This window comes from Phasianus colchicus, chromosome Z (genome assembly GCF_987193195.1).
Source record: "Phasianus colchicus chromosome Z, bPhaCol1.hap1.1, whole genome shotgun sequence".
Lineage (NCBI taxonomy): Eukaryota > Metazoa > Chordata > Aves > Galliformes > Phasianidae > Phasianus > Phasianus colchicus.
The window spans coordinates 84,585,178-84,598,564 of record NC_143476.1 but is presented as its reverse complement, the minus strand read 5'-3'; the positions used below and the strand labels follow the sequence as shown (position 1 = coordinate 84,598,564).

The window sequence follows — 13,387 nt, the reverse complement described above, 5'->3', positions numbered from 1 at the left end:
AGCTCTTAGGGCCCAGGTGTTCAATTTTTTTCCTTCTTTTAGTTACTGTTCTGTTTTGACTGAAACTGTAGAGTTGTACTGCAAGCCCATGTGGGCACTGGTATATAAAATGAACTGTTTTGCGGCCCTGATGGAAATTGTAATAGTAGCTTGTTATCTCCTTTTGTCCTAACTAAGATGTTTTGCTTTTTCCAGGCTCACATTAAATTCCCTATTGACTATCCGTATTCACCACCTACCTTCAGATTCCTGACCAAAATGTGGCACCCCAACATTTATGAGGTAAAAGTTTGTTTGTTTGGTTTTCTAAATAAGTTTTTCGTAGGCACGTGGGAAGGTTTTCTAGTTTTTTAAACATATATTGTTGGTACTCAGTGTCTCTGGCCGTAACTGAAGCAGTTAGCAGTTTATGTTAAATGCCAAATTCATGGTTGAACAGTTAATTCTAAAACCTGTATGAAATGCTGTTCTTGTAGGCAAGGATGAAGCCTTTACTACACTGGCATGTACAGCTGGCAGCCTCAGATGAAGCACTGTACTGTGAATGCCAGCAGTTTCAAGGGGTTCTTGGATAAGGGTGTCATACACTGCTGTGGTACATAAGCAACTAGTGGTTGTTGGTGTGCTTTTCATTATCATTTTCAGCACATCCCACAAGACTGTGTAAAACAAAATAAAACAGGGAGAAGTCTTTTGCAGCAACCAGCCTACAGGTGAACGGGTTTGGTCTTGGGGCACTTTGACTGCAAGAGAACTGGAGCTGAGTTGGAGTCCAGTTTCAGAAGTCTCGTGCAGCCTGGTCGCCAATTTGAAGCAGCCCTTAGATTAGTTCCTGCGTTGGTCACACTCAAAGGGTAGTACTGCAGGTTGATGAATCCATAACTGGATCTTCGTACAACTAATGGGAAGTGGAGTATCTTTGTATAAGTTTTCTTTGGCAAGCAGCACTCCCTAGCTTGAAAACATTGTCTTGGAGCAACTGAAAGTGATTATTGCAATTGGTTCAAAACCAACCAGTTTCAGAAAGCCATATTTGAAAGTTGAAGACCTGTTGTAGATGAAAACAAACTTTTAGAGGCCAATCAAATGCCTGCTGAACTTTTGAAAATTCTAACCAAATGTCAGCCTGCTAGGACTGCTACCAGAATACTTTTCAAGATGCTAAAGGCTTTTCAAAAATGCTCTTGTCACCTTGTCCTCCTGAAAGAGATTTTGCAGGCTTCTTACGGGTCTAAACAGGAATGTCGTTTCTCTTCCTCACTGTGAGCAAACAATGGCTTCATTTGATGCCTTGGGCTTTGAAGGCCCTTTGCTAACAAGTCACTGCTGCTGGATGTCCACCCTGGATGAGTGCTCTCCAAATATCACACTGAACTTCACTGATCTTTTAGTCATAAATAGCCAAAAGCTTAACCAAACTTCAGTGCAAAACAGGATTGTAATTAGCTCTAATTACTGGATGCGCAGGAGGACTACTGCCTTGTTAGGCACAGAGTCTTCCTAAGATCAGTCATCTAATTGTCTACTGGCTTCAGTTTTGAACTTGACACCAAATCTAACGTGTAGCCAAGGATAGCATTTCTCTTTAAGAATCATTTTCAGTAGTAGTATGGGAGTTCTATTTATAAGTAAACTTTAAAAAAAAAAAAAAAAAAGTTTTGACACCTGCAGATTATTGCAGAACTGTAGTGTAGATGTTTTTGAATCCAGACATTCTCATGCAGGAGGTGAGTGGGAAATGGTTACCAAAATGGTACATACAAAATGAGTCTTGGAAAGGACCTCTCCCCATGCCAGTAGGAAAGATGAAAAATTGTCTCTAGAAACAGCTGAAGGTAGGAGGAGAAACTAACCCAAAACCTGATGGGTGTTCTTTGGGGTTACTCTTCAAATACTCCAGCTCTCATCTTTGTTCTTTATGTTCATAGTGATATTTCTTGGAGCTGAGAGAATCTGAAACAGCTTGCAGGCTGTTTTGGAAACAACATATAAGCACTGAAATGAGGCACTGGGATAACTCCAAATGAAACTGAGAATAAATCAGCGAAGGGCTTGAGGTTTGAGGGTTTGTCAGGAGGGAAAAAAACATCTTTCAGTGTAGTGGAGATGAAAGAAAGTAACAGTTTGCAGAATCTGCTGGTGAGACCAGATGGAGAGGTTGAAGCTGACGTTCCAGTTCTGAGCAAACACTTCAGTAACTTACGCGTTTTCCTCATCCTACTTGCTCGGTCATCTAGTTGAATTTCATTAAAACTACATTTAGCTTTAGATTTTTGAGGTAACACAACCTTCTAATTCCATCATAATAGATGTATAGGCTCTTCCTTCCTCTGGTTGTTAGAAACAAGGAAAGCGATACATTTATCTTTCGAAAACATATATAGGATGACTGTACTCTCTACTTGACTATACTGATCCCTAAATCCTTGTGCTGACTTCATCAGGTCCCACCACACTTCTGCTCCTTCAGACTCAACCTTGTCCTGTTTGTAGTCTCAAACATGTATCACTAACTGTAGCAAAAAGGAAAAATCCTTGCTTCCCTCTTCATATTCATACTACAAATTTTTGTTGGCCCAGATATTGCTTAACCTGATGCTATGAAAGACATCCCACAAGTGCTGCAGCTCTTTCTCTTGGTCAGCAACACTTTTTCCAGGTCAACATCACTGAATTTTCCTGGGAAATGCTTAAAGGAGAACCTGTGTAAACAAAAGGGAATTTGGAAGAAAGCCAGAAGAGAACATAAACATTGCTTGAGTAAGGTTAATTTCACCTTAAAATGATAAAAAAAAATATTGATAGGTTGCACAAGTCTTTTGAGATCCAGAAAGAGAAACTGCCTTGTTACGGCAAACTATTCCAGCAAGATAAACGTGTGCTTGGGTATTCAGCAGCTCCAGGTGCTACTTTGCTTTTTGTAGTTATGTTCTTGATGAAAAGATGCTTCAAGATGATGACAGCTTGCTAAATTAGTACACCTGGCAGGTTCAGTGAGAGCTGAATTCTGGATACCGATCACAAGCCTGCAGTGTTGAAGTAGGATCTCATTTGACTATAGAACAAATATCATTCTTTCAGTTTACTATGAGGAACATTTGGGGAGGCTCTTCAGGTGAGCTGCTGCAATCTGCAGCCATGATCACTGGCTGGAGCTCAAAGGCACAGATGCTATCACTGTGAGCAGTGCTGCTTTGTGCTCCAGCTCCTGTGGGCAAAATAGTGTTGAAGAGTTCTCAGAATGCAGCCAAGACAAAGCACTTGGGGAACTGCCCTACCAGTTTTCAGTCTTGGACCAAGCTCATCTGCAGTTTCTCTTGTTGGAATGATCAACCCATTAAGTCAGGGTGACAAGGGGACAGCATGAACACTTCCTGTCAGCCTGGGTTAGGCCACCTGAGGATGCCTCTGAGAGCTTGTAAGTAATTCTTGTAGCTGGCTGCAAAAGGCAATAAGCCAGCAGAGCTTGGAGGCAATGTCTTGGCTGGACATGAACCCATCTGTAGCTTCCCTTCAGCCTGCACAAAGACATTTGGTGCCAGCTTTGCTGGGAAACATCAGCTGTGATGCATATTGCTACAGTACTCCTATGAAGTAATCATGTCAGGGTGCTGTTGCAAACAGAGGATTGGTTTTACAGGCTTCTTAAAGTATTTATAAATTGTAGGCATTATGAAACTTTAAATCTGTATTCGGGCTATAGCACTGGTGAATTAAACACAGGTTGAGGATTATGTGGCTGTATGGCTTCCATATGCTGCCAAAATATTCTTCCTCTTGCATGCTGGAAGGGATTTTCAGTGGAACCTTCAGAGAGCATCTCCTGCTTTTTCACCTGATATTTCAAACAGCTCTGTCACCAGGGAGTAGTGTGAGCCTGCCTTGCACCATCTGTTCGAATTGCATACATCCCAGGAGAAGCATTGTTGTGATACCTGAACTAGGATCGAGTGTTGAATACTTGGATTTAAAGATTCCTGTTGCTAACTCAGTCATCACTGGGGGAAAAAAGACATGGGAATGTGGGGTCTCGTGACTAAAGTTCATTTCTATTACTATGGTAGTATGTGCTATCTAGAGACTAATATAGTTTTATTAGCTACTATTCTTTTTGTTTGCTTTGCTACATTCTTTTAAAATTCTTGGCTTGAGATTGTTTTGTACCAATCTGCAGTCAAAGCTCTGAGCAAGGAAAGTTTTGAACATGTTGATACAGTAGACCCAGGAAGAATTGAGAACCGTTTGCAGTTCCTGATGGTTTTTACTGTCATTTGAGATGTTCATATCAACAAAATTTCTGTTCAAATATAGCCAGAGATTGAATTCAGTCTTCAGACCATTAGTCAGGCTTATCTCAGATTTCATTTCTGTCTTTCAGAATGGAGATGTATGTATTTCAATTCTTCACCCACCTGTAGATGATCCACAAAGCGGAGAGCTGCCATCTGAGAGGTGGAACCCTACCCAAAACGTCAGGTAACAGTGGGAAGCAGTGATGCACAAAGCTGACCTCGAAGTCCTGTCGTCTGTCTCCTAAACTAAAGCCTCTGTTAGGAAGAAGCTTGGAATGTAAGGCTTAGGGGGGTTTTCAGGGCTTGAACCAGGTAGGATCCAGACTTAGCAAGCAGTCTGAAAATACTAGAGACTGTGTATCTTGCTGCCATGTTAGCAATATAGAGCCTTCTGTACTGTTCACAGGTTTTCATGTTCTTAAAGCAGACACTTCCAAATCCTTCTAAGGTATCTAAGATATCACTCATCGAAAAGGACATCTTGTATTCAGGCTTGGCAGAAATAACTTTGTGCATAATCCTACCGATAGTGTACCTTCTATTACAGGCCTGCATCTCTGTCCTGTAGTGTGGTGTCTTGAGAAGTTAGCTAAGTGTTTCTTTAGGTACCAAAAAGAAAGGATCATTAAGCACCAGAGGCATTCAAGGCTAACACACCCATTTTTTAAAACATAGCTGGGTTTCATTGTAACCTTAAGACACTGCCAATAAAGAACTGACAAAACAAATATCAGATAACAAACCACTGACCTGTGAAGCAGTAGTGATGTAGTGGAAAATCCTTGAACTCAGGTACTTCTGTTTCAACTATTCATTATCCAAATAAGGTTGAAATAATTGCCCCTAATTTTTCCCATATCATATGGGAATTACAGTTGTTTTCAGAATGATTTATTAGATGTTGGTTCTTTAAATCTCATTTTAATTGGTAGATCCAGCCAAAGCATCTCAGTCCCTGTGAGAGAATGCAACAATTTGAAAAGGGTTGTCTGAGAGTTTGGCTCTGCTTTTATCTGACATAGCTTCATTAAATGAACTTGAAAAGAGCCTTTGTCAAAGCAAAGATCTAGCAAGGGGGGGTTTATTGGATTCTCAATCTTTGGAATGGGTTTGTAACATGCACTGCAGAATGCTGAACTAGAACTAACGTGGCAGGAAACTAGGAAATGTTAACAGTCAGCAAATTACAACAACTGATGTTCCCTCCCGGAGCACACTACTTCAGGGTTAAAAAGGCTCAAGCAAAATGGTGCATTTTAGCTGTGTGAAGTTGTGAAGGTCAAGGCAAATGTTATCCAATCCATCTAAAGTAAAAGTCAGTATGAAGCAATCTCTCAAAAGTTTTGTATTTAATTTTCTTTGAAATAGCTTTTAAACTATGTGTTGCTGAGCTACATTCAGTTGTTCCTATGCTCACATGGCTGTTAAACTGTTCATGTGTTTGATGTGATTATCTCCTCCAGTTATGATGACTAGATGACAAGCCTCAATTCATAGCTAAGAAACAGAATAAGGCATTCATTATGTAGGTCATTTTGACTATTTCATCCTATACAACACAAAGCTTAACCTTTCTAGTTCTGATTGCTGCATTTTCTTACTGTGATGCAATTTTCAGTGCTTATTCTACCAGAACACATTGACTTAAGGAGAAAACATTCTTTTTGAGAAGAAAACATTCCTCAGGTGCATCAGCAAGTGGAAACAAAATTTGTCCTTAGCTGTTAGCCCACTGCCAGCATCACCCACTGGGCTAAGTGCTGCATGCAGACCTTCCTGCTGGGGTCCCATCTGGCTCTGCTGGCCTCTGGAGTCTATCAGATCGGAGGCAGCAGGACTGGATGTGCATGAGGGGAGCACGTTTGTGTGTAATGAGCTGTGTGCGCAGGCCAGGGCCTCTCTTCATTTTCTAAGTCCTGCTGAGTACTGACAGCTTACTACCATGTTTGAAGTGTCTATAGCGGGGGGATATCATTCTTAACTTTGAGAGCACCTGTGCTCCCAGCTCTAAAGTTGTCAAGCATAATGTGTTTTAAGCACGAAAATTACAGTCTTTCCTATCACTCATAGCTGGATGAGTCAGCTATAAGTAAATTCAGCAGAAGTCCAGCAAGATGTAAAGAAATGCAACTGTGATCTGTGTGGCAGATAGTGCTGTTCCTTCTCGTGTCTAATGGGCCATAAAGCTGAGGAAGTGGTGGCAGGACTTGGGAGCAGAAGATCCTTGATCATATTAGTTGCCCTTCTCAGTATCTCCCCTGAGTCCACTGTGCCTTTTGAGGTGTCCAGCCCATGATATTTGTCATCAGTATGTGCACTCAGCACAGTGTTCAAGGTGCCGGTACTTCCATGTCTTGTGAAGACAGGTTATGTCCTGCTTTGCTGTTCTTTGCTTTCTGTTGGCTTTTCAGCTGCCTTAGCTCACACTGAGCTGACAGAAGCTATCCAGACCTAACATTACTGTCAGTAAAGCCAAAGCCAAGACTTTTTACTGGAAATAAGAATATGCTGTTCTTAGCTCTGACAGAGTGACTGAATCCAGGTGCTAACTCCTCTCCCACCTGGGCCTTCTCCAGACTGTGCTTGCTCTGCAGTAAAACCACTGCTGGAGCTGTCCAGACTTCACAGACCTGCTAGGAATCAAGGGCTTTTAGATATATCCTTGAGATGAAGTGGAAGATTCGTCTGCTCATCATTCCAGCCTGGCAAAGCAGTTTTTTTCCAGAGCTGTCATTCTCTTCCTACTGAATTATATCTTTTGGAAAACAATCTGCAGAAGACTCCTGGTAGCTGTGCTTAGCAGTCTGGCCAGACGTGTTTAGTTTCAGAAGCTTTCAAGGAGCAGAGCATCCAAATGACTGAGCATTTCCTGGAATTGTATCCCAGTTACAATCTGCTAGATGTGCTCAGCATGCAGTGCCCTGAGTGCACCTCTAAATCACTATGAGTACAGTGGGAGCTGAGTCTCCTTCATCGAATTCTGCATAGCAGTTGCTGTGTTCTGCTACATTTCAAGACATATTACTTGTCTCTGTTCTTTCCTTCTGCTCAGGTGGCAGTGGGGCTGCTGCAGAGGGTCATAAGAAATGCAGGGGCTGGGTGAGAGGTGGTGCTTGCAGAATAGTGTGCCCAGTTAGCTCTGTGCTGTGGACAGAAATCCAGGAGAGTTCTGTGCTGGGGTTATGCAAGTGGTTCATGCTGGTGTTGCTGAGGTGTTGCAGCTGAATCCAGCTGGGTGCTTGGCGGTTTGCCTGGGTGTTAAAAAAAAAAAAAACAACAAAAACCATCTGCATTGCCTTCCTGCTGCTGTGCTTGCTGCCACAGCAGCTCTGGAGCTGCATGCGTGGAGGAGAGGTGATGCCTGACTCCAGCGTCTGAGCAGGGCAGGGAGTCCTGGCTGCAGGGCTTTTGGTCACAGCAGGATAGGAAGAGAGACCGGCATTCTGCTGGTAAGCTGAATGTCACCAGGAGCAGCTCCAACCCTGCACCATCCACAGGCAGTGTGGATGAGATGAAATCTAGCCTGATCTGAGCTCTGCTGGCCACCCCCTCACAGACATGTGAACAGAAGAGATGAACTAGGTCCCAGAGCATGCTTAGCTTTGTGCTTCCTCTCCACACTTGTTCTCTTCTAGCTAGAATATGAGCTCTTGGGTCAGATGGTGAAGGAAAGGCCTTGGCAGTTCACCCTGGTGGAACCCTTGGGCATGGCAGCTCAAGTCCATAAGTACCTGCTTTCCCTTCAGCTGTTGTTCACTTATACTCAGGTTAAGTTTTGACTTCAAACAATACATTTTGATGCTTTTCTGAAGCATTACCTAAGGAAGTTGTCAGCATCCAGAATCCATGAGTGCTTTTGCTCTGACCCTGCTGTTATGGTTGCCTTTTTCAGGACTATATTACTGAGTGTAATCTCTTTGCTTAATGAGCCCAACACATTCTCTCCTGCCAATGTGGATGCATCAGTCATGTTCAGAAAATGGAGGGACAGTAAAGGAAAAGACAAGGAGTATGCAGAAATAATAAGGTAAGTTGTGCAGCATGCATTGCTGTGCTACTCGTCTCTTGTTCCAAATCCTCCAGAACAGACTGCTTGCAGAACTTGCTGATACCAGCTCCTCTCTGTGGCTACTGCTGTAGAAGTGAATTTTAGTCTTATTCCAATCCCAATTTTCTAGTTTCCGCAGGTCTTTTCGCACAGAATAGGTGCAGACTTCTGGAGCAGAAAGACCAGTCTAAACTGTCTTTGAATTATTCCTTTTTCACATTAATCTGGCTGTAAAACACTGTAAAACCTATAGGTGGCTAGTAAACCCCAATTGAAGTCCATGCTTGCCTTTGAGCTCAGCCTGCCTTGGTTGGGATGTAATTGAAACTGACTGCATCCTACTAATTCTGTGCTTAATGCACTCATGAACCATAATCTTGTCCCTCCAATTTGAAGGAATATCAGCAGGATTTGGCAAATGCTTACAAAGCTTGGAGTTTGTTTAGCTTGAAGCATTGTTCAGTCTTGACTGTCCTTTGCTCAGAAGCTCATGGTTCGTCAAGTGCTGCTGGAAGACAATGCAATTTGAATTGGAGTGGCTTGGAAATACAAGCTGCAGAGGGGCTGCTGCCACACTGCAAAAAAAGACATCAGGATGGCTGCTGGCCTGACCTAAGTGAGGAGGACAGCTGGAATCTAGGTTGCTGCCAGCTCTGTTGGCTTTAGCAAGACTAGGAGTAATCCAGAAGCGGACAGGAGGGGGCAGCCTGACCCCTGATCCCCTGGCCCTTTGGCCTGATAAAATACCCTGATATTGGGGTTACTCCATGTTCCTGTCACTCTCACTGTACCATGACGGCTGAGAGGTGCCAAATACTTTTGGAAATCCCAGTTTTGAGCATACTGAGATGGTTTTCAGTGGTGGAGGAGGCTGTGGACAGCATCTTGGAAACCCCCTCAGTAAGTCATCTTAGGAAATCCCACAACTGCTCTTGTGCATGAAGGCAGTCAATGTAGTGAGACTTGCTCTGAGCTCTGGCAAGCCTCTAGGACAGAGTTTGGTCTAATAACTGACTGTATGTTGCTGGAAGGGTGCGTGCCACAAATGAACTTGGAGTGCTCCCAGACACGGGGCTATAGGATCTCAATCTGCTGCTGCTGGCAGTGCCTCCAACTGGCTGAGGGCTGCAAATGGGGCTGTGGGAGATGGAGAACTGTGCACCTGCTCACCCTCCCGCTCTGTCCTCCCCCAGGAAACAGGTGTTGGCTACCAAAGCTGAGGCAGAGAAGGATGGCGTGAAGGTCCCCACTACGCTGGCAGAGTACTGCATCAAAACTAAAGTGCCTTCCAATGACAACAGTTCGGATTTGCTTTATGACGACTTGTATGACGACGACATTGATGATGAAGATGAGGAGGAGGAGGATGCCGACTGTTACGATGACGATGATTCTGGCAATGAGGAGTCGTGACCTGCTCCCTCTGTGCCCCTGTACTGCCCTGCCAACTCAGGCCAGAAGGGAGCAGCGGTAACCTAGCAGCAGTCCAGCAAAAAAGTGTGGGGGGGGGATCAAAAAACTTTTGTCTCCTGCTGTCTCCTGTTGTATGGATCTGTTTGCTCCTTTTTTATGGACCTCTTAGAGACCCTCCACAGAATGTCTGAATTCTTGCATTCTTAACCCTTTCATCACTGTATTACAATTTCTTTTTGAAAAAGAAAATCCCCTTTTCACTTCTCTACGAAACGCTCACAGCGAAAAAGGTTTGCTCGCATTTAGGTTCTTGAATTCAATACAGTCTTGCATTGAGGTGTTTAATGTATTTAAAGCTGGAACAAACACATTGGAAGCTGTGTTTTTGGGAGCTCAAGTGCTGCATTTACTGGGAAGAAAAAAATCCACACAAAGCAAATTGCCAAGGTTTAGCTGCTCCATTTACAATAATAGCGTGTGTACATTCGTTTAGCCTTGTGGTGGTGGCTTTTCCTTTATAAGGTGGGGGGCGGAGAGTGTAAAGCTACTGTGTGTTGAGCTTGATGGGATGTTACTGAAAGGTACAGTATTCCTTTTCAGCCTGCTCACGATAAGAAAGAGGTGGCTTGTGGTATGAACCCTAAAATAAACACTTAACACTTCACGTCTGTATAACTGAGCCCTGGATTGCTATTTACTCCTTGTTTCCAGATTAAGTTAGGGTTAAAAAGAAAATGCAGTTTAGCTATGCTGCTTCCAGAAACCTGCAGCTGGTGCTTATCCCCAAACTGTCTTTGGCAAGGGGAGAGGTTGATGGCCACCTGCCCCTGTGCTCGCTTGCAGCCCTGCTTCCTGCAGCCTGAATCCCGTGCTGGCCTTTTCCCGCTTGCTTGTGTAGAGCAATGCTGTGCTGTTGTGGGCTCTGGGGGCAGGCAGAAGGGAAGGCTCCTGCATGTCCCTACGAGCTGTCAGCCCAGCTTGCAGCCCTCTTGGGCAGGGGATCCTACACACTGTCTTCTGCAGCACCCTCCTGTTCAGTCCCTCCACATTGTGACCCCTTTGCCATGTGCTTTTGTTTGGCTGTGGTGTATTGGCTTGAATTGACTTTTAGAGTGGTGTTCAGCTTCCCTCCTGCCTTCACCAGGGCTGGTGAGACCCTCCCCTCCACCTCAGCAGGGCAGACTCCCTGCTGAGATCACCAGGCTCAAGCACATGGTTGTGCCCTTTTTCTGCTGTGAGGTTCTCGATGGTAAGGCACCATCTGCAGCATGGTGGTGGGAGCAAGCCTGGTCCTGGGTCTGCATGCATCCCTGGAGCAGGCTGAGGACAGCAGCTGCAGAGTGGAATGTCTGCAGCAACCTGCATAGGGGCAGCAAAGCTGTTTGCAGACTGCTGCAGCTGGGGAGGGCTGGAGGCTGGTGGCACCTCAACCCTGCAGTCGGCAGCGTGGCTCCATTGCCCCAGCTGTGTGTGCCTGCATCCCACCTGCAGCTTCCAGTGGGGCTCGGGGCCACGCTGCTGACCTGGTTGGAAATTAGGATACTGCATCTTTCAGGAGCTCCCGTGTACTTTTGACCGTCTTCACTGTATACTCTCCAGTGACTTGTATTTTCAAGCTTGGTGTTGTAAGATGCATTATCATGATTCTTCTGTTACCCTTTTTTTAAAGACAAAAAAAAAGAAAAAAAAGGAAAAAAAAAAAAAGAAAAAAGGAAAAAACAAAAACAAAAACAAAACCGACCTATTTTGAGAGCTCCTGCGTTAACCAGAGTAATTTCTCTTCCCACTGTCCCCTGCAGTGTCATTGCTTGTTGACTTGCTGGTTTCCTTTTTTAGAGATACAAACTGAGTATGAGGTTTTTTTTGAAACTATTTAAGAGATTGAGGAGAAATGTTTACCTGAGCTGTATTCTGGTTTTTCTTAACCCCTCTCCCCATCTCAGCCCATGTTAGCGTTTACATTTGCAACCACAGCCCTTTCAGATGCAGTTTTCACCCATTCTGAAACCAGCAGGGTACACTTAGGGTTCTTAGTAGTTTTCTTAGCTGAAATCCCAGATGTTTTCCTTTTTTTTTCTTCAATATAATTTACCAGAGAGAATTAACTGATGCATTTTTGTGTTGTCTTCCCCTTCAGTAGTTATATTTTGTCTTTTCTGCACATCTGTCTACTAATAAAAAATGTGAAATGAAAATACCCCTGTACAGTCACATCGCTGTTACTCGAGCTTTACTGTTTGCATGGGTTAACTTAAAGCTTTGAGTCACCGCCACCACGCTCTGTGTTGGGCATCTCTATGCAGTGCATACAGGCACAGGTAAGGGGTGCAAGAACATCAGGCCTGCTGTGCAGTGTAAGCAGCAGAACAATGTCCCAAAACCAAAGCAAAAGGAGAGAGCAAGTTGAAGAATGAGTCTGGGCTCAGTGGGAAGCAGCAGTGGTGCAGGGCTGCTGCTGGCACTGCACACCGCAGCAGCGCAGGACAGGCTGGAGTGTTAAGCACCAGTGCAGAGCTGGAGCTGAATTCCCAGAGGTGCTGGTGCAGGAGCTGTGCCTGACCCATTCAGCAGAAGGTGGGACAGTAAATGCAGCACAAATTTGGGCACATGGGGTGCTGGGAGAGCTTTTTGCCCATCATTGGTAACCAAGTGCAAACAGTGGAAACCAATGATGGCAAGCAAGTTGCTGCCAAAGTGATACCTCCTACTTATTTCCATGGAAACTACAACAGATACAGAGTGCACAGTAACACTATTTGATAGAGCAAGTTCTCAGCTACAAAACACAATACACAACTTCTCAACAATAGTCATCACTGTGAGCTCTGCATTTTTGCCAGAGATGAACAAGAGCCAGCAAGCTGCGCTTGTAAAAATCTGCACCAGCAGAGGTGACCGTTTGTCACTGCTGAATGCACCACCCACTGCCTTGCTGTGCGCACAGCCACCGTTTGGTCTCCATAAACATTCAGCAAACATCTTTGAAGGTCAGTGGGTGGTATTGTTTTTTCTATTAATCTAGACAGGCTGAGCAGTGCGCCAGGTGAACCTCCTGAGGTTCAACAAATCCGAGCGCGAGGTGTCGCACCCGGGTGGTGGCAACCCCCACTGCCGGTACGAGCCGGGGATGTAGGGACAGAGCACAGCCCTGCCGGAAAGGACCTGGGGGTGCCGCTGGATGGCAGCGGGGCGTGAGCCAGCAGTGTGCCCTGCGGCCCAGACAGCCGGCCGGATCCTGGGCTGCATCCTGGGCAGCGCGGCCAGCAGGGCGAGGGAGGGGATCCTGCCCCTCTGCTCTGCGCTGTGACACCTCACCTGGAGCACTGCGTCCACAGCTTGGAGTGCTCAGCACAGGAGAGACGGGGGCCTGTTGGAGAGCGTCCGGAGGAGGGCCACACAAATGGTCAGGGATGGAGCAGCTCCCTGCGAGGACGGGCTGAGAGAGCTGGGGCTGTGCAGCCTGGAGAACGGAAGGCTGGGGGAGGCCTGAGGGTGGCCTGTCTGTATCTAAGTGGGGCTGTAAGAAAAATGGGGACAGGCTCTTAAGCAGCGTCTGCTGTGACAGGACAAGGAGAAATGGTTTCAAACTAAAAGAGGGGAGATTTGGACTGGATATAAGGAAGGTTTTTACAAT

The 13,387-nt window shown here is 45.1% G+C and overlaps 1 protein-coding gene across 1 annotated transcript in view; it reads left to right on the top strand.

Moving 5' to 3' along the window:
* Positions 1-11,948, top strand: part of UBE2R2 (ubiquitin conjugating enzyme E2 R2) — a 51,986-nt gene extending 40,038 nt beyond the window's left edge. The window contains exons 2-5 of the mRNA XM_031611638.2: positions 196-282; positions 4,379-4,476; positions 8,185-8,319; positions 9,534-11,948. Coding sequence (XP_031467498.1) covers positions 196-282; positions 4,379-4,476; positions 8,185-8,319; positions 9,534-9,753 — 540 coding nt within the window. The 3' untranslated portion in view covers positions 9,754-11,948. The remainder of the gene's footprint in view (positions 1-195; positions 283-4,378; positions 4,477-8,184; positions 8,320-9,533) is intronic.
* Positions 11,949-13,387: the final 1,439 nt, after the last annotated feature.